The sequence below is a fragment of the Lissotriton vulgaris genome, chromosome 3_1 (genome assembly GCF_964263255.1).
Source record: "Lissotriton vulgaris chromosome 3_1, aLisVul1.2, whole genome shotgun sequence".
NCBI lineage: Eukaryota > Metazoa > Chordata > Amphibia > Caudata > Salamandridae > Lissotriton > Lissotriton vulgaris.
The window spans coordinates 37,340,886-37,363,016 of NC_141689.1; the positions used below are offsets into that span (position 1 = coordinate 37,340,886).

Consider the following 22,131-nt stretch of genomic DNA (forward strand, 5'->3'; position numbering starts at 1 on the left):
AACAGTTGATTTCTGAATGAAGACAATTTCATTGAAGCCTTATATTGACAAATCAAGGGTTCTCATTATTAAAGGATCTCATACCATATGGTGTTCTCTTTGGTGGCTGGTGGAGCTGGGTCAATCCCCACATTGGTGGAGTCAAGAAAAAATCTTGGATTCATTTTCCAGCATCTTCTCTTTTTTATTTGGAACAGATTAACCATGTTTCATCCACTTGCTTTTACTACATCCATAAGCAACACAAAATCATCCCTTTTCTCCCCTCTCACTACTGTCAAGCTGTGGTGCAGTCAACTATCTTCTCACTAGATTATGCAAATGCTCTCACTCTAGAGCTTCCCGCCTTTTAAAATTAAGTACTCTTCAAATCATTCAGAACAGTGCTAGGCTCCTCATCTGAGACTGCTGCATCCCCATGCTATTTCTTCTCACCTTTCTGCTTTGTTTTTGGTTTGAAAGCCTACATCTGCAAGGCACTATCCATTTGTCATTGTGCACTGCAATAAAAAGGTTCTCTCTTTCTACAGCAGTACATACTGTTGATTTCAGAATCCTATACTCTGTGCCATCCAAACTCCTGTGCCATCCTAAAATTTAGAGGTCCCTCATTGGAGGCGGGAAACAACCATTACAACGCAGTCATTACAACACACTATCTTTACAACGCAGTCATTACAACGCAACTTCCTTTACATTGCATGCCATTACAAAACAGCCATTACAACGCATGTCACTACAATGCATGCCATTACAACCCATGCCACTACAACGCATGCCATTACAACGCATTCTAAGGTAAGTAGTCATAATTACCACTAAACTATACAACACCTACCCTACTGTTGCACTCACCGCGGTGGAAATAGTAATATTTACCCCTAAACTATCCAACACCTACCCTACTGTTGCACTCCCTGGAGTGGGAACAGTCAATTTTACCCCTACACTATCCAACACTTACACTACTGTTGCACAAAAAGTATTATACGCTGTAATGGTATGGGTTGTAATGGAATGCGTTGTAAGTGTAGTTTCTACAAATGCGTTGTGATGGCATGTGTTGTAAAATCATGCGTTCTAATGGATGTTGCGATGTAAAAAACGTGTTGTAAAGGCATGCGTTATAAAAGTTTGCGTTGTAACGTGTCCTATTCATTGGAGGCAGATCCTTCTACTTTCTAGATGTGCAAGACTGGGCCTCTCTCCCTCTTGAACTATGGTGTGACTCCAATCTTTTAGAAAAACACCTAAAACTGTCCTATCTCCACATTAGTAAAGTTTGCACCTCTCCCTTGGAGCTCTCTTAGCGTCAAAATGCCCGGTTTGCACATCATTTTCATTCATCTCATTCAAGAGAACAATAACTAAGTTCAATTCATTTATTGTATTTCCTCTTATTAAAGATGCAAAATGTATGTGTTTATTTTATTCCAATTATTAATGGTATTTTTAACCATTTTAGTTATATACAAACTAGGTAAGTAGCTTCTTGCAAAGCGGCTTCACAAAATGCCATACAATAAATGCCCAATTGATATTCCCTCCTATGAGTTCACTTCATGCTAGGTTAAATCGTATGCAAATTATAGGGGGCTCACATTCTCCTATTCTACCTGGGACCCCACAAATCAGGACCTAAGTGGATTACTCCAAAGAGGTAGAGTGTCCCGGATACTGGACATTGTTGGATGGCGCCATAAGGTTAGTCTCAGCAAAGCAAGATAATAGCTGGATGCCAGGATTACTAGTGTAACAGCGATGCCTGATTTCTGTAAGGTCTAACCCGTTCTAGATCTTTGGTCATTCTGCAATACATCAGGCATAGTTCTTTGCAGGATTGAGAAACACTGAACCATTTCTTACACAGCCGGCGTGCTAAGCACAGTCCAGCCTTCGCTTTGTGAACCAGGTGCTCTGCTCTTTAACCATAACATAGCTGATCAACATGCTATTTTTTTTCCAGACACAGGAAAACAACACAAGTTCACTCTGCACACAAGTTACATTGTCTGTATGTCTTGTTATACTTTGTGTGTCTCTATGTGTGCCTTTATGTCATTTTGTCTTTCTATTTACAAATAAACATATTTTATAACCTATTTTTTGTTTATATTGTATCTTTTGAAACACCTAATAAAGTATTAAGTTATTAAATTATAAACCACATCTGTCACTTTTATTATATCTGTACTTTTATTTTCACAAAAGCTGGTCAGGTTTGTATGGTTTCCACCTCAACGTGTTCTTCTTCTGTGTGTGTAAATGTATACTACATAACTGCTACATTTTACAAACTCAACACACTTTGCTGAAATAATATGTCTGGCTAATACCAAAGGTTCAAGGATGAAATACTAGAGATGGATGTCTGTCGCCATCTAAATATTTTCAGTATTTGGCATACATGGTGTTACCACCTATAAGGAAGCAGAGATGTGTTACCGGCATTAAACACCTGAAGGGCCTATTTTCGTAGGTTTGTGGGTGTGCTTGGCCAAAAAGCTGTATACCATTTTGCAAGCAGTTCAATGTTATGCCTTTTTTGACTTGCTTTTAATGTTTTCTTGATACTTGTGCTGTAAAATACCATGTTTGGATCTAATTTTTTTCAAGCATTTGTAGTAACTTTATGCTGTAAAATCCACAGTTTGAATCAGGTTTTAAAGCGACCCTTGACCTTGTTAGGTAGGTTGCTCCTCCTCCGCACAGCACCGCCGGTGCGTCCTGACCCTGCCCCAGCTGCCGCTGCTGAGGAAGTTGAGGCACTCCTCCACCCGCAGGCTACCACCTGGGCCTCATCCCTGGTGGCCAGTGGTAGGCCTTAGGTTTGGTTGTCATTTGTCATTTCATTGTATTGCCCTCTCTTGGCGTCTGTGACTGCTGTTGTGTGTCTCCCCCTTATGCCTGTATTCTCTCCTGTACCCTGTGTTTTCCTTCTGTCCTCTTCGTTGCCCCCGTGATTCTGTGCCTTTTTCTCCTTCTGTCCCCTTCATTGCCCCCGTGATTCTGTGCCTTTTTCTCCTTCTGTTCCCTTCATTGCCCCGTAATTCTGTGCCTTTTTCTCCTTATGTCCCCTTCATTGCCCCTGTGATTCTGTGCCTTTTTCTCCTCCTGTCCACTTCATTGCCCTGTGATTCTGTGCCTTTTCTCCTTCTGTCCCCTTCATTGCCCGTGATTCTGTGCCTTTTCTCCTTCTGTTCCCTTCATTGCCCCTGTGATTCTTTGCCCTTTCTCCTTCTGTCCCCTTCGCTGCCCCGTGATTCTGTGCCCTTGTTTCCATTCCCGCCGCTGCGTCCTCCGCAGCCCCGCCCCCCTGACTGCTCATTCGCTACCCCTGCCTGCTGCATCCAGCTTCTCCTCCCTCCCACCTCCCCATATATGGTGGCCGCACTGCTGGCACACCCAAGGCGTGCCCAAGGCAAGCCCGTCTACGCCCGTCCGCACCTGGACCGCGCCCAGCGCCAGACCACTGGCCCAGGGCCCGCCACGACGACCGCCGCCGCTACGATGGCAGCACACTGCACGCCCTCAACCCCAGACCTACCCACATCTGCATAAGCGGCCCCAAAACGCACACATGGTCCCTTCACCTGCCGGAACTGCAGCTACACAAGCCTCAGAGTCGCTGAACCACCCGCCAAGAAAGACCTCAACCGCCTCCGATGCATCCTACTGAACACCCGCTCCGCACTCAGGCATGCCGTTGAGCTGAGGGACCTGCTCGACACATCATCCCCGGACATCGCCTTCCTGACAGAGACCTGGATGAACGACTCCTCCGCACCCGACATTGCCATAGACATCCCAGACAGCTACAAGATCACCCGCAGAGACAGCACCAATGGAGACAGAGGAGGAATCGCCATTGTCCACCAGAACAGCATCAGGGTCTCGATCGGCACCGACGAGACTCTTATCACTGCCGAACACATGCAGTTCCAGATCCACACAGACCCCAATGCCACCCTCAGAGGCACCCTCATCTATAGACCCCCCGGACCCTGACCCCAGTTCAGCGACTCCATCGCCGACTTCATCAGCATGCACGCCCTGACCTCCACCAACTACATCCTCCTCAGAGACCTGAATTTTCACGTTGAAAACAACAATGACAGCAACTCTACCACCCTGATCGACAACCTCGCCAACCTCGGACTGATAATTCAAGAAAAAGGGGTGACCCTGTGTCCCTCAGAACCTGGGTAATTAATGATTAATATAAAAATGGTTCTGTCGGGTGAGAAACATGACTAATTCAGATTGCTGTTAATGTAATAGAAAAGAACAGCCCACTATTAGACAACACAATTCAGGAGCCTTGCAATTAATGAAAAAGGCCCAGCGTCTTATTCGTTGTATTTTTGTATTCATCAGAATTGAATTCACTCAATAAATATTTCAAACAATTCATACAGCGACTGTCAAAGTGAATATAAAGTGCAAAAATCGTGACAATAGTGAATAGTGGTCATATAGTGAAGTAATATGTGCAATGAAGAGTCAAAATCTATACAGTAAATCTATACAAACATATACAATTCTCTTTTCTTTGTCAGAGGCCATGTATTGATGGGTGTCTAGAGATTCACAAAGTTTCTTTAATTGTATGCGGAATCCTAGAGGTAATGGGCCTTTGCAGGATGTTGACGTTCCGACCCTTCTGCGCCTGTGTCTGAGGTCGCAGCGGGTCTTTATCAAGACAGGGATGTGTTGCACGACAGTCCAGAGTTTAACAGGTCGTGATAAATCGCGTGTTAGGATGGGGCACACATTGGCCTTGTAATCCGCTTCCTAGTAGTGGAGGGATTAAATCGCCGGCCGTAGTTCCTTTGATTCGCTGCCATCTGCTAGGTGTCGTGCAACACATCCCTGTCTTGATAAAGACCCACCGTGATTTACAAACTGGGGAGGCAAAACAACAGTAAGAGTCCCTAGGACCGAGGCTCAGCAGACACAGCAGCGCACATAACAAATTCACAGGTGCACTGTGGTCCCTGTGGTCCCAGGACTGAGGCTCAGTGGCTACAGCAGTGCACACACAGATTTACAGTTGCATTGTGGTCCCTGTGGTCCTCTGGAGGCTGGATATGAGCGCTTGGCATCGGGTTGAAAACCCAGATTACAGACAATATGGTGGTGAGCGTTTAAAATATAAATGTTTATAAGTGACGATATAACAATATATAATGATTGTATGATCTGCTGGATATTCTAAACATCGCGGTGGAGAGTACTCACAAAGGGCACTGCAGATTGAAACAAACTGAAACAACCTGAATACTTAAGTGTAAATCAGACTGATAATCATTGAAGGATACTGGGCAAGGAAAATAAACCATAAGACACTGAAAACAGCACGAGGTGGGAAGAGTAGAGGAATGACGGATACCCCACTGGGTAATCGGCTACAGGACCCTCAAATAGGTGGTAGCAGCAGGAAAAGAGCCCTGGAAGGGGGAGTTGGAGAGATGAACTCCTTGAACACTAAAATAGATTTGAATGAGGGGAAAAGCAAGAGAGTTCCTCAAATGTTTTCATCGAAGAAGGATAAGAATAAAACAGTGCAAGATGTGGAGAGCCTACAAAGTCGCACACCAGAAATTGCAACCCAATTAAAGAATGTGAAATTAACAGAGAAATGGCAAGTTGGGAGCCAAGCAGAAAAGTGGGGCTAGGTGACAAGGGCAATACTACAGTCTACGGAAACACCGAATTCTTGCAGTACGGAGAAAACAAGCGCTGGATTGACTGTAGAAAAAGGTACGAGAATAATTTGTGAGAGTGACTCAAGCAAACCCTTCCTCTAACGTCTCATACAGACACCTCAGAGGAGGAATATGATGAAGCACAAAAGGCGGAGTCATTAGATGGTTCATTAAATAGTCTGGCAAGTGAGCAGAATGATTCAGTTATGGACTCAACGTCCGAAGAGTGGACCCCAAATGCTACTATGGTACACAATAAAATGATGGCCCAAGAGACTCTGAGTTTAGATATGTCACAAGCTGGAACAAGCAAAAGCTTAGCCTAGGAAATATCTCTCTCTCCAGAGGCACGAAGTGATCCTGAAACCACCCCTAAGGCAGCAGAGGGAGCAGAGGTAGTAACAGAAGGAGCCTTGGCAGACACACTGACAGTATCTAGTAATCCCAACGAGATATCACTGAATACAATCTATCAACTAATAGTGGAACACATAGCAGAAACTCGCTCAGAAAGCCAGAAAACACAAACGGCCCGCCACAAATTACAGAATGCAGTGGGGAGAGTCGCTAAGACTTGCAGTGAATTTTCAGAAAGGATAAATGCAGCAGAAGAGCGGATATCAGTAATAGAAGATCAAATGACAACACAAAAAACTGACATAGATATGATCTTGGCTGACCATGTGGATATGCAACTAAAAATAGCTGACCTGGAAAATCAACTCCCGAGAAACAACCTCAGGATATTGTCAAGTCAAGTCAAAAATATGTTTATTTAGACCATTTGATCTATAAACCACAGTTCATCCTTTATAATTTAAAATCACATAACACAAATTCATATTCTTAACAGTAAAATTTATCCTAAAAACAACCTTTATACAATTTAAAACCAAATTTCATTTGGATTATAGGACTATTGGCTATTTTGGGTCTCCAGACAGATCAGGAACTTATATACCCCCTGCATATATTTCCCGATAGCTATCGCAATGTCAAGATTTTCCATGTCAACTAAAAGCTCCCGTGCTTTAGTGCGATCCCCAACCTCATATTTTAAAAATATCGGGCGGAGAAACTGTTTACGTAAATTTAAAAACATGTAACAATCCAGCAAGATGTGCAAAATATCACATTTCATTCCTAGTTTACACACACATTTACCATCAGGATGCATTAGGGCAGTTTTTATTGCACTATTTGTAAATATCGGATTAATACCTATTCGTAATTTAAGGACTTCTGTTCTTATCCAACGGTTTGGTAGCAAGTCTATATATGGAAAGTTAGAGTCTTTCTCCCATCCTGAGCTCATAAACTTTACAGAGTCTTTCTCTTTCAGATACATTTGGTCTATCGCCCTAGAAATTTCTTTACCATGCACTTTAAGAACATTCTTTATAACATTAATTTGGAGTGTCATAGGGTCGATGTTCACATTCAGGTAATCACAAATGGCCAGGAGTTTCCTTCTTGTTGCCTTCGCCCACTTTAACTCACTAGTCTGAATTTCTTTCATACACCATTGTGATACCTTAGTGACTTCCCCCTGACCCAAACGGTTCCAGAATCTGAGGAGACTCATCTGCACCTGAACATTCCATGCGGTTAGGCCCAATTCTACTCTAACTGCCTGGATCATTGCCGACCCAGGGAGGGACAGCAAGGCTTTTAAACATTTTCCCTCCTCTTTATCCCAGGTGCTTTTCCCATCGAAGCAGAGAACTTCAGCCCCATATTGGAATTGTGGCGGAACCATAGCTTTGAAGGCAGTCAAGAGAGGTTTATGTGACATATCGCCATAGCTATGGTTGAATCTTTTCAACCCGCATACCGCTAAATGCGCTTTTAGTTTCTGCGCTTCCAAATGGGAATCCCACTTCAGAGACCTTGTGAACCAAATCCCGAGGTATTTATATTCACTTACAGTTTCTAGCTTGGTTTGGCCCAAGTACCAGCTAAACTTCGTGCTCTTCTTCCCAAAACATAGAATTTTTGTCTTATCCATGTTTACTGTAAGTCGCTTTGCGATAGAATATTCATTGAATACATTTAACTTCCTCTGAAGCCCCACCTCTGTTTGATCCATTATTACAAGGTCATCTGCGTACAACAGACAGGACAGATGCTTACCATTTATTTTAGGGCTCGCTCCTCTGGCAGTACCCAGGAGAAGGGGCAAGTCTGCTAAAAATATGGCAAAAAGTAACGGGGCCAGAACACAGCCTTGCCTCAACCCATTATTTATCGGTATTTCCATTGTAAGGCCGCCAGAGGTATCTTAAATCACCCGTGCCCAGTTATGGCTATGCAATTCTTGGATAATTAACAAAAGATCCGCCGGAACATCATACTTTCTCAATGTCTCCCACAAACAGTCCCTATCCACCAAGTCAAAGGCTGCTCGAAAGTCCACGAAGCAACAAAACAATTTGCCCTGCTGCTCCATGGACTTCCTGGCTACAGCCCAAAGTGCGAAGCAGTGATCAATAGTGGAGTGCCCCTCCTTGAAGCCACCTTGCTCTATTGGAACTATTGACTGCCGCTCCACCCATTCTTTCAATTTTCCCAGGACTATTTTAGAGAATACCTTTTCCCCGATGTCTAATAGGTTAATTAACCTATAGTTCTTAGGGTCTTTCTTTTCTCCTTTTTTATGCAAGGGTCTAATTATGGCACCTCTCCAGGATTTAGGGAAATTACCCAAAGCCAGGATTGCCACAAACATGTGGGATAAAAATCCAGCCCACCAATCTATCTGGGTTTTAATTAGGATGGCGGGAAGATTATCTGGACCTGCTGCACGTGATAAGTTTAATTTTTTAATAGTTTCTCTCACTTTCTCTATAGAGAAGTCTGGTATTAAACCTTCTACATCCCTTATCCGAGTTGATCTATTCTTCTCGCTTTCCGAGGACTTTTTAGCATTATAAAGGTTACTTAAATAGTCTACCCATGCTGCCTCCTCCACAACGCAGCTCATAGTACCCGGTACCCTTCCTGCAGCATCCTGTATCAACCTCCAGAATCCTTTTATATTTTTATTTTCAATTGTTTCTAAAAGGTTTGCCCAGCATTCTTCTTTAAAAATCCTTTTCTGCTTCTTTACTAGGGATTTATACTCCTTCTTCAACCCAAGCAAGAGCTCCACATTCCCAAGGTCATAGCTGATCCTCTGGCGTCGCTCTAATTTTCGTATCACACTTTTTTTACTCTGACATTCCTGATTAAACCACTTGGACTTTCCTTTCTTGGGTTGTGCAATTGCCTTGACTTGTTTCTTATCATTTAGGTACACTCTTATACACTGCACCGCCTGTACTATTATATCCTCATACCATGCCACCTGATGCCCTTCGAACCTTTCCTTTGATAAGTTTTGTTGAAAACTTACCAGTTTCTCCACATACTCATCCGTCAGTCTTGTGGACATGCGTTTGGGATACTCCACACTTTGGGGGATTACCCTTTCACAAGTGCCCAATATCCCACCTACAATTTCACAAAACAATGCATTGTGGTCGCTATCTCTGCGCTTAATAACATAGAATTGTTTTACCAATACATAGTTCCACGCCTGGATAAAGATATAATCTATAGGGCAATGTTGGTTTCCCACTCTAAAGGTCTGTGTAGCAGGTCGATCAGTATCCTTCCTGCCGTTCAGGCATATTAAACACTTTGACCCCAAGAACTTCATCCTGGCTAGACGTTGGACATAATGGGAAATTTGCTGGATCTATGTTATAGGCACTCAACATATCCTCGAACCAATGATCCAACCTTCCAAAATTTAATTTGTGATTAAAATCGCCCATTATTACCAAAGTATCCTTCCCATACTTTTCTGTCAAGTCAATTATATCCTTTTTAAAGAGGCTTAATTCTCTCTCATATTCTTTTTGAGACCCCCATTGGATATATACGTTTATGATAATCAGATGGACATCCTTCCCATTGGACCCTAGATGACATACATTACACACCAACAGCCATTTACATAGTGAACTGATTAGTTTGGACTCTTTTACAAAACTGGTTGAAGCAAGTGTTACCATACCCCCTGAGGGGCGTCCAAATTTTTTATTTTTGCTAGCAGGTTTGTGAAAATGAACGAAACCTTCAACTACCTGGGTGTTGCCGCATAGCCATGTCTCCTGTAGACAAATAACATCAACACACTTTGCAAGCTGGTTTAGACTATCCGCCTTTGTTGTACCTCCCAGCCCGTTTATGTTCCATGAAATTAATTTCAGGCTATGCGGCAACTCAGTAACCTAATCGATCTCGCTGAGACACCCTGACTCGTTCAGGCCCCAAGAGCAGATACTGCTGTCCATGTCCCAGCTACCCCCAACTGTACTAGGCTTCACATTTTCCACCGCTATGGTGATATTAGCCATCTCCCCCTGTCCCCTGGTTACCCACCTCACCTGCCTTTCCCCTAAACCTGCATGGAATCTCAAGAAGCCTCCCTTTCGCTGTTTCCATGCATCTACTTCTTCTTCCGAGATCATCCTTATACCTTCTTTTAAGATTTCTTTCTCTGCTTTCTGAATTGCCGCTTTAACAAGGCCTGAGTAGACTAGCACCTTTGTGTATTCTGCACCATTGTTATCACTGCAGAACCCTATCTGTCTCAAGTCCTTCGTCCCAATTTCTTTTAGGGATGGGCATTTTGCAAATGAAAATAGGAGCTGGGAACGATTCAGTGGGACTAACTTTCTTTGTTTTTTCCCTCCAGACATTTGTTCTTTGGGTTTAAAGTAAATCCACATTTTATTATCATTGCTTTTATATGGGGTTTTTGCATCCCAGACACCTCTTCCCTCATGTATGTTCATTCTAGGGCGTGTGTCTGCTATGCTACCTCCAGTTGCTACGCTTCTTGTGGGTACTTTCCCTCCTAACTTGTTATTAATATTTATAGGTCTCACCACCTCCCTAAAGGGGTTATGTATAGTTTTCCGTCGTGCCCTTTTCCTTTCAGCATCAACTACCGCTCCTACAAAGGCTGATTGCCTCCCTATATTGCTACTTTCTCTTATCTTGTTTTTCCGCAAGGCATTTCCTTTAGATATTTCCCTATCATGCATTTGTTTGCCATTCACTTTATTTTGAGCCTTCAGCCTCCCCTGGGTCTGACAAGGCCTTTCATGGGAGTACCTATTATTCTGATGCCTTAAAGTCTCTCCTCGCCTCCTTACCAACGTAGGCCATCTAGAAATATAAACATTATTCTGTGGACCACCTTCCACTACTGGTTCAATGTTCTCTTCAATCTGGTCATCTGTCTCTGGGGCTTGTACTGTTCTAACCATTGTTGGCATCAGTTCCCTTATCCCCTGCAGTTCTTGTATCATTTTCTTAAACTGTAATTCGTGATTATTTAACAGGGTATTATTTAACACAGAAACCTCTAATAAGCCTTGGAGCATTTTTTGTAGCATCAACATAATGTCCAACATCGAGGCAGAGGATGAAGTTGTAGTATCCATACCCAATGTACCATTCCGTAAAATTTCATTTAGAGAGTCTAAGGGTTTTGGGCTTTGAAATTCGACTTCATCCAAACTTCTGTCAAAAATAGTTCTTTCCGAGGGGTTGGACAAATTGGAGCAATCCTCCTTATCTATGGTCCCGCAACCTGCCAAACCTTCCTCCTCTGCCCTTGGCGAAGAGAAAATCCTTGGCGAAGAAGAGAGTCTTGGTTCTATGGGTAACATCCTCTGGTTTAGGTCACTCTGTGTAAGGGAGGGGTCCACAATCTCCACAACCACTTCTACGCTTGGTAGCTCTTTATTAATCTCTTGGACTTCGACTTGGGCTTGAGCCAGGGTTTGGCCTTTGCCTGGAGTAAGTGTTCTCTTGAAGTGCTTACCCACAAAATCTATTATTGATTTAGACACAAGGCTACCATCTTTCTCACTGCCTTGTAATGTATTCTCCACTGTGGGCTTCTTCTTTTTGCTCTCCTTTTTATCATTTATTTCGGAGGGTTTCATTCTAGCCGCTTCAGGCCCTTCTGCGACTGTTATGGCGTCAAACTCGTCGGCTTTTTCCAATGGCTCTGGGTTTGTTTCCTTTTGTTTTACCCTTCTTGGTGCCATATTCAAGCTTCTTGCCTGTTCCGTGGATTTTACCTAAGCCACGTAGATCACACAGGGTAGCCTTTCCTTCCCTCTGACGGGGTCTACCGCCCTCGATTTTTGTAAGGCCCACTAATCCAAATACTTAAAACAAGAAAAAAAATGATTTAAAAAACACTTACCTTCCCTGTGAGCTAGTTTGCTGACTGTGGCAGACCTTGGATCCTCTTATTATCTTGACCCTGCCTGGACCTCAAGGGGCCCCTAGACGGGCGTCTCCCCGGACGTTTAGGCCACAGGCTATAAGTAACTCTGCCAGTACCGTCAAATAGCAGACTTCTCCGTTATCTCCAAAAGCTCCTCCGCGCCGTGTACCAAGGGCTCTGTGCACCCAAACGACCCCGTCCACACCTGCAAACAATGACACAGGCTCAGGGCAGGGGGCGGAGCCCTTTGCCGTGGTAATCACAGAGGCGGCGTTCTCAGCCGATTTCAGCCGGACAGCCCTCCGTCTTCAACACCCCCGGGCCAGCGCTTTCCTCCACAAACCCCCCTGGGGAGGGATTATGACCCGGTGTAAGTCCGGTGTAAGACTGGACTTCGCTCCTCGATCCGGCTTGCACTTTCACTCCGTCTCTCTCCAGTAGGCGTATTCCGTATCCCGCACACGTCCACACGTCAGCACGACCTGGTCACGTCAGCTCGCTACACAGGGAAGGTCAAATTATTAAGGAGAAAGTTCCTTGGGAATATTGGGAATACCCGAGGGGGCAGAAGGGTCATATATACGCAAATTTGTGCAGGAACTCTTTCAGGAGGCATTTCTGGAGCTAACAATGTGGAACTGGGTCAGTGAGTTACAGAGAGCCCATAGATTTCCTTTTAAGCTTTCAGAGGGGAAAAAAGGCTCAACAGCAAAATATCCCAGAGCCATATTGATGAACCTGAATAACTTTCTGGCACGGGAGGCCTTATATGATCTCGCAAGGCCCAATAAAAAGCGACAAGGGAAAGGATTCCAATTCTTCGTGAGACCTGATTTCTGCCACCAAACTGTGGAAAGGCGATTAATTACTCCTTTTCAAAATTAGGGTGCACAGGCTTTTTTACTGAAACCAGCAACCCTAAAAGTACTTTGCAAAGGTCGTATGCATTTTTTTGTATCAGAGATACAAACTCAAGACTATCTGGATACACTTTGAGGCATAAAAACGAATGCGCTCCGGATAGAGACATCTGAAAATACGAACATTGAATAAATAAGCTCCGTATATATTTAATAGGGGATAGGATAATGTGAAATCTATAGAAGATTATTATAATCAGGAACACAGCGATGCTGTGGAATTCTCTTCCTTTAAAATTGCGTGCTGAGACTTGCACACTGCGTTTTCGTAAATGTCTCAAAACACATCTGTTTCCTGCTTGATTGCACCTAACTGGCTGTTTTACTATCTGTTGGTCTCCGGATAAGCGCTGGGATGCCCGAGGGTAACTGCGCGCTATATAAAATTTTAAATAAATAAATAACAATGTTGTTGGTATTTGAATATGGTAATTAAGATTTAAATAACTAGAGTAGAGAGGGGATTGGAGTAAAGCCTCTTCCCATCGATAAGGGCCATAAGCCCTTTTTCCCTTAGTTGTAGGGTGGAGGGTGGGAGTGGGGAGGGGAGGGGGAGCACAAGTGGAGGTGGTGAGAAGGGAGGGGGGAGAGGTGGGGTCACGGAAGGGGGGAGGGAGGGCGGGCAATAGGGATAGCTGGGGTGGGGGGTGGATGGGTAGAAAGAAATAAAAAAAGACGAAAGTCAGACAGATGCAGATGGAGGTACAAGAGGGTATGTTATACCGAACAAAGATGGCATAAGCAGTGGCAGAGGAAATACAAGGTATCCCAAATAGAGAAATATGGCTAAATTCAGAATCTGTTCACCAAATGTTGGTGGTCTAAATGACAAGGCAAAACGTGCAAAGGTTTTTGAAATAATCAATAAATTGAACAACGAGAGGTGTGGCAACATACATTAAACACCGGAGGGGAGCAAAAAGGACTTGGAGCCTAAATGAGTGGCCCAGACCCCTGCCTTAGAGAGAGAGGAAGGGGAGTACGGGCAGCTGGACCCCTCCATTCCCACGGCCCAGGAGGAGGCAAACCCTGAGGGGGATGCCCCGGGACCTACAGGAGAACAGATCGCGGAACTGGGGGATATACCTGAGCTGACCCAGTGGTGGCAAAAGGGTGGGCCCTCCAGGGAAATATTCTGCCAGGAACAGAACACCTGCCCCTCTCTCGTGGGCGAGCGGCAGCAGGCGGCAGTCAGGGTCCCACTTGACCTACTGGGAGAATGGTCTCATATAGTGAGCTAGGTTCAGCCCGTGTGCTGGTGGTACCCCTATGCTTCAGAGACTTCCTACTGGGCCTGGCTCATGATGTACCTTTAGCTAGGCATCTGGGGAAGACAAGACCTACCACAGGCTTGTCAACCATTTCTATTGGCCCCGGATGCGCCAAAAATGTAGGAACCCAATGCAAATCCTGTCAGACTTGCCAGGCAAGTGGAAAGAGTGGGGGGAAGCCCAAGGCTCCCCTGCAGCCCTTCCGGGTGGTCAGTACCCCCTTTGAGCGAATGGGGATAGACATTGTGGGGCCTCTGGATCCCAAGACAGCCATGGGCAACAGGTTCATCCTGGTCTTGGTGGACCATGCCACCCGGTACTCTGAAGCCATCCCTCTCCGAACGGTGATGACCCCCGTGGTGGGGCGGGTCCTGATGGGGATCTTCTCCTGAGCGGGATTCCCCAGTGAGGTAGTGAGTGACAAAGGGACCAACTTCATCTCTAAATACATGAAATCCCTGTGGCAGGAGTATGGTGTCACCTACAAGTTCACCACCCCGTACTACCCCCAAGGCAATGGGCTGGTTGAAAGGTTCAACCGGAGCTTCAAGGGCATGATTATGAGCCTGGAGGAACCCCTGAGGCATAAGTGGGACATCCTCTTACCATGCCTACTGTTTGCCTACCGAGAGGTGCTACAGAACTCCTTAAGGTTCAGCCCCTTTGAACTGCTCTATGGCCACCCCGTCCGAGGACCTCTATGTCTGGTCAAAGAAGGCTGGGAGACAGCCCCAAGGAACCCTCCACAGGATGTATTTAGATGCATACTGGCCTTAAGGAATCAGATTCTGCAATTCAGGGAACTCGCTGAAGGGAACCTAGAAGCCAGCCAGGAAGAGATGATACGCTGGTACGACCAGAATGCCACTCTAGTAGAGTTTAAGCCTGGACAAAATGTATGGGTAATGGCACCTGTAGGTTCTTGTGCTCTCCAGGACAGGTGGACCGGTCCCTTCACGGTGGTAGAGCGCAAGAGCCAAGTCACCGACCTGGCGACGTGCAGTCTCCAAGGAACCCTTTAAGGGTCCTCCATGTCAACCGCCTCAAGCCCCACTTTGAGAGGTCTGAAGTAGGAATTCTCCTAGCAACCGATTATGGAGTGGAAGAGGATACAGAACCTCTACCAGATCTCCTGTGTGCAAAGGAGAAGGATGGATCAGTGGAAGGTGTTATTGTCTCCACCTCCCTGAACCCTGAACAGCACGAAGACTGTCGCCAGTTATTGAGACAGTTCTCTGATTTATTCTCTCTGGTCCCCAGTGTCACAGATTGGTGTGTCCATGATGTAGACACTGGGGACAGCACCCCTGTGCGGCACAAAGCCTACCGAGTCCCAGACTGAGTCAGGGCCTGCATTAAGGAGGAAGTCTCCAAAATGTTTGCTCTAGGGGTAATTGAGTCTTCTGACAGTCCTTGGGCCAGCCCAGTGGTTCTGGTCCCAAAGGCTGCCGTGCCTGGTACCACCCCTGAACTAAGGTTCTGGGTGGACTACCGTGGACTCAATGCCGTCACCAGGACGGACGCACACCCCATCCCCCGAGCATATTAACTCATTGACCGCCTGGGATCTGCCCAACACCTCAGTACTTTCGACCGTGCCTTGAGGTACTGGCAAGTCGCCCTAACAGAGGGGGCAAAGGAGAGATCAGCCTTTTCCACCCCAGATGGGCACTACCAATTCCGATGCCCTTTGGGATGAAGAATGCCCCTGCCACCTTCCTGGGACTGGTCAACCGGTACTGGCGGGGCTGGAGAAATTCAGCGCTGCCTACCTGGATGACATTGCAGTGTTCAGCACCACTTGGGGAGAACACCTGCAACACCTCTGGGAAGTGGTGCTGGCCCTGCGCCGAGCAGGCCTCACAATCAAGGCCAGTAAGTGCCAGATTGGGCAGGGCTCAGTGGTGTACTTAGGGCACCAGGTAGGGAGCGGCCACGTGGCGCCCCTCCAACCCAAGATCGACGCCATCCTGGCTTGGGAACACCCCAAGTCCCAGACAGAGGTAAGGGCCTTCCTAGGCCTTACTGGCTATTATAGGAGATTCGTCAAAGGGTATGGCAGCATTGTGGGGCCTTTGACAGAATTGACCTCCATGAAACAACCTAAGACAGTGAATTGGACCCCCACCTGTCAGAAAGGTATTGACACCTTGTAGACTGCCATGTGCATGACCCCGGTACTTCAGGCATCTAATTTGTTGTCCAGACAGACGCCTCAGAGCATGGCATAGGAGCTGTACTATCACAGCTGGATGAGGAGGGCCTAGACCAACCTGTAGCCTTCATTAGCAGGAAGTTACTACTCAGGGAACAAAGGTGGAGTACCATTGAGCGTGAGGCCTTTGCTGTGGTCTGGGGACTAAAGAAGTTGAGGCCATACCTGTTCGGGACTCACTTCCGGGTTCAAACAGACCACAGGCCCCTCAGATGGTTAATGCAGATGAGGGGGGAGAATCCAAAACTATTGAGGTGGTCCATTTCAGCAGTATTTCAACGCGGCTCATGCCCTACGAGCCTGACGGCAGGTACGCCTTGTACCATCGACAGCCCAGCGGTATTTGAACGCGGCTCGTGCACTACGAGCCGGACGCCAGGTACGCCTTGTACCACCACCTCTAGCCCAGCAGTATTTCAACGCGGCTCGCACGCTTCGAGCCGGACACCGAGTACGCCTCCTACCCACCCCCGCAGACCAGCATCTTCTCATAGCGGTTCCCCAGAACCGACTCGTACTCTCGTACCCCTCGTACCAGCTGATTTCATAACACCCCCGGTCGACTGTGAGTATCCGAGTCGCCCCAACGGCTCGAAATCAAACTGAACTGAACCTCGTGACAACGTACTTGGGGTCGCCTTTTTCTTCAGACTTATTGTAGAATTAATTTTTACTGTGATTAGCCTTGTGATAAATATTATATAAGGGACACTCTATTTTCATATACAACTGGTGTGGTGTCCGTCTGAAGTGTGGTAATATTTTACTGTAACTGGTCATAAATGCGTTACACCCTTACTCGAAGATCAGCCTAAGTGCTCTGCAACACTACTGAGGGGGGGTAACCTTCTACCCTCCCTAGAGGAATCGAGTCCCTGTTTGGTCAGAAGTACCTACCTCTGCCAACCAGAGACCGCCAAATCTAACAACATTTTAGAGTGGTCAGGTGAATCATCATTTTCTACCTTTAGAGCACAGCATTGATTTTAACTTATACCAGGAATACCTATTAATAAAGGAATTTTCTTTGGGTGTGCCCCGAGGCATTTTTCACTTTTTAATTGTTTTTATTCTTTTTTATTGCGAAACGCATACCAAGTATAGTACATTACATCATTATTCTTATAGGCGGTTTCCCCTTTTGATCTGAGCCTGTCCTGTGAAAAAAATACCTAAGAGCTCCCATTTTTATTTGTTTGAGCCCACTGGAGTGGAACTGTCCGACTCCAGTGTGACCTATGATAGGTCATGGTGAGGTGACCTCTCAAATATCTTAGAAGGACCTGTAGTCAGGATCGATGTCTAAACAGGTATAGGACACACCTTACTTGTTCCCTCCAGTACTCAAGTGCCCTCTGTGTTATGGTGTTCTAGTGTGTGGCCTGGTGTAACATCGGTAGAGCTGCCCCTTGCCACCTGCGGTTCAACAAAAACTCTGCAGCTTTAGATCTATTCTCCTAAAAGTGAAATATCCCTTTATAGATGCAACAATTAGCAAATGTGGATGATTCCTTTTTACCAAACGATATGTGAATGGAGGGTTACAATTATTTGTGTGCCTTTGTTTCTGTCCCTGTCTGACTCCCTTCACTCTGCACCACCTGACCAGTACCCTACTGCCCACAGCACTGCAGCTCCACACACACAGCACCAGGTGGCATTACCGTGGACTGCACCACATCACCTAGGTGGCGTTACCAGGCACTGAACCACATCACCTAGGTGGCGTTACCAGGCACTGAACCACAGCACCAGGTGGCATTACCAGGCACTGCACCACAGCATCAGGTGGCATTACAAGGCACCGCCCCACAGCAGCACCAGTTGGCATTACTGGGCACTGCACCACAGCACCCAGGTGGCATTACCGTGCACTGCACCACAGCACCATGTGGCATTAACGGGCACTGCAGCACAGCACCCAGGTGGCATTATCGGGCACTGCACCACAGCACCCAGGTGGCATTACCGGGCACTGCACCACAGCACCCAGGTGGCATTACCGGGCACTGCACCACAGCACCAGGTGGCCTTACCGTGCACTGCACCACAACACCCAGGTGGCATTACCGTGCACTGCATCACAGCACCAGGTGGCATTACCGTGCACTCCACCACAGCACCAGGTGGCATTACAATGCACTGCACACAGCACCAGGTGGCATTACCTTGCACTGCACCACAGCACCAGGTGGCATTACCGTGCACTCCACCACAGCACCAGGTGGCATTACAATGCACTGCACACAGCACCAGGTGGCATTACCTTGCACTGCACCACAGCACCCAGGTGGCATTACCGGGCACTGCACCACAGCACCCAGGTGGCATTACCGGGCACTGCACCACAGCACCAGGTGGCCTTACCGTGCACTGCACCACAACACCCAGGTCGCATTACTCTGCATTGCACCACAGCACCAGGTGGCATTACTGTGCACTGGCCACAACACCAAGGTGGCATTACCGTGCACTGCATCACAGCACCAGGTGGCATTACCGTGCACTCCACCACAGCACCAGGTGGCATTACAATGCACTGAACACAGCACCAGGTGGCATTACCTTGCACTGCACCACAGCACCAGGTGGCATTACCGTTCACTGCACCACAGCACCAGCTGGCATTACCGTGCACTGCACCACATCACCAGGTGGAATTACAATGCACTGCACACAGCACCAGATGGCATTACCGTGCACTGTACCACAGCACCAGGTGGCATTACCAGGCACTGCACCACAGCAGTACCCAGGTGGCATTACCGTGCACTGCACCACATCACCATGTGGCATTACTGTGCACTGCACCACAGCACCCAGGTGGCATTACCGTGCACTGCACCACAGCACCAGGTGGCATTACTGGGCACTTCACCACAGCACCCAGGTGGCATTACCAGGCACTGCACCACAGCACCCAGGTGGCATTACCGGACACTGCACCACAGCACCCAGGTGGCATTACCAGGCACTGCACCACAGCACCAGGTGGCATTACCGTGCACTGCAGCACAACACCCAGGTGGCATTACTCTGTATTGCACCACAGCACCAGGTGGCATTACCGTGCACTGCACCACAACACTCAGGTGGCATTACCATGTACTGCACCACAGCACCTGGTGGCATTACCGTGCACTGCACCACAGCACCAACCTGCAGCCACAGCCCCTACACTTCACAACATTCAGACTGCTCATAAGTACAGATAGACACCTTGATGCCACAGCTTGTCCCTGCAGGAAAGCCAGACCTACTGAGCTTGTCAGCGCGTGTTTGGGGGTCTGTTCTGTACGTCTCTCAGGTGCCGGTTACCTGGCGGGGGCTCCCCTCGAGCTCAGTAACTGGGACTCAGGACTCCCGGATGATGTCAGTGTTTTCATCTCCAGATGTTTCATCGTGTTCCACCTCCAGGCGTTCTCAGCTCTTGTTTCACTAACGTGCTTCCTGTTGTTGCTTGCCTCACATGTTTGCCTGAAGGATATTTTGTGGAGTTCACAATGAAAGGCGCCAGGGGCGCAGCTTCATCAGGGAGATTTAAGGGCCGAGGATTAGTAGTCTACTAAAAACATTCCGCGCCCAGGAGCTGTGAGGCTCACTGCCAGGCAGTGGGGGGGGGGGGGGGGGGGGGGGGGGGGGGGGGGGGGGGGGAGTTGAGGAGGGGGGGGGGGGGGGTTGTACAGGTGTTGACTACTAACTACCTCGAAGCCGCGAAGGGAAGGAGGGCGAGGTTCTGAAATGTAAAACACATTCCTCCGGCCCTTCGACCGTCTTTGAACTTCGCGTGCTCGAAGATTGGCAGCTGGGCTCATGCAATGGAATCTGTCGACTGGAAGGAAGCTGAGTCACCTGCAGGCTGCAGATTTCAATCCCGGCGAGATAGCGCATATGGTTATGTGCCTGCTGCAGCGATCTGTGTGTAAAAACGCCCAGGTTGTAGGCTCCAATGGTTCCAAGGATGAGCGGAGCGCTCTAAAGAGGACATTTGTACATCTTGGCTGCAGGCAGTTTACGTGTTTAGCGGGGCTCAGGGTCTGGGAGTTGTTTTGCCAGTGCCGGTGCTTGCTTCCCTTTGGCTCATATGCACTCACAGGGCAGACACGCGTCTCTCTAAACCTGTTAAGTGCTTGTTTACACCAGCTCCTCTTACTCCCTCTCGCACACACCAAAGAAAAACTATTGTTATGCTGCATCGAGACCGTGCATTTTTAAAATGATGCTTTGTTTTGAATAATACAGCAAATACACTATTTTTTTAACCTCGTCTACCTGCAACTCACTCACAAACTCCCTTATATTTCCCAATTTCTCATCTTTACATTAACACGCAGAGCTCCAAGAGCTTTCCTTTCACCTTCTAATGTTTTAAAGAAACACATAATGCCAAATGCTATCATTCCACACTGGGCTATAGAATACAGCATTATAAATAAAAATGGTCATGTCGCCATACCCAGGTGACCTACCAGGATCCATCACAGCGGCGACCTGGGGTCACAGCCACAGAGTCCTCTGAGGGTCTGTCTCCTTCTCCCCTCCTACAATGGCTGTTTGCGGATACGTCACACTCCCTTGTTGACCAATGGATGGTGAGTCTCAAGCGACAATCAATCCAGCAGCATTTGTATAGCGCAGCACCGGCACCCCTAGAGGTATCTGGGCGCTGTGAGTGCGACGTCTCTGTCGAAAGCCAGGGCTTGAGTTTCTTCCTGAAGTCCACCACGGCGGGTGCTGTTCGATGTAGAGTCAGCACTCTCTGCTCACCACAAGAGCTGTCTTCTTATCTTCTCTGACACCGGCTCCCAGGAGTTTGGCAGACTCACGCTAACGCCTCACCACAGAAAATCATTAAAATTGGCTTCTGGAGGCTCCTGCTGCTGCAGAGCAAATGGTACCTTTGAGCCCTGGAGCGATGTGGACAGGAGAGAGATGAGGGCACACTCCCTGCGCCCACTGCCTTCTTTTAGTTGTACCAAAGGCACAAGAACACCCGCATTCTGTCTATCAAAGCACAGTGTGCCAGCCTCAAGGTGCAGCAGCCAGGGAGTGTTGAGCAACTTCTCATATCCTATGTTGTCTTCTGGGTGTGTGCTTTCCCAGGTGATGTTTCTGACTCCCACGCCTGCGGCACAGGCTCGTGCCTCTCCTTAGAGTTAAAAAGCATCCTACTTCGTATGTTTTCTATTGTGGAATCTTTCGCTCACTTTCCCGTTAGTGGTAAGATGGTATTTGTATTTGTAAAGTGCGACATTCATCCCAAAGGGATATCACGGTTCTGAGAAGTAGGGGTGCAAGGGGTCGGCACTGATGTTGGATATGGCGTTAGTTTTTTGGAAAAAGGTGAGTTTTTTCCCAAAGGTGGAGTAGTCTTGGATCCGCCTAAGTTCTGCTGGAAGTCTGTTCCAGTGCAGTGCCGCGAGATACGAGGAGCTGCATCCCCTGCCCTGGTCTTTTCTATCCTTTAACTTTCAGCTAGAGCTTGCTGATGTGACCTTAGGCATCTGAGAGGGACGTAGAGTCAGACTTTGTTCTGGAGAACCTTGGGGCCAGCGTGATGGAGTGGTTTGTGGGTATGCCCTAAGAGTTTAAATTGTGCCCTTTGATGCATGGGCAGCCAGTGAAGTTGTTTCAGGCAGTCCGAGGCTGAGCTGTATTTACCCTTGTTGCACACCAGTTTGGCTGCAGAGTTTTGTACTACTTGCAAGCGTTTGTAGAGGTA

General features: G+C 47.2%; 1 protein-coding gene across 1 annotated transcript in view; it reads right to left on the bottom strand.

Annotated features, from left to right (window-relative positions):
• The window catches only part of LOC147725882 (long-chain-fatty-acid--CoA ligase ACSBG2-like), a 194,013-nt gene extending 172,604 nt beyond the window's left edge, over positions 1–21,409 (bottom strand). The window contains exon 1 of the mRNA XM_086963382.1: positions 20,879–21,409. Coding sequence (XP_086819508.1) covers positions 20,879–20,888 — 10 coding nt within the window. The 5' untranslated portion in view covers positions 20,889–21,409. The remainder of the gene's footprint in view (positions 1–20,878) is intronic.
• Positions 21,410–22,131: the final 722 nt, after the last annotated feature.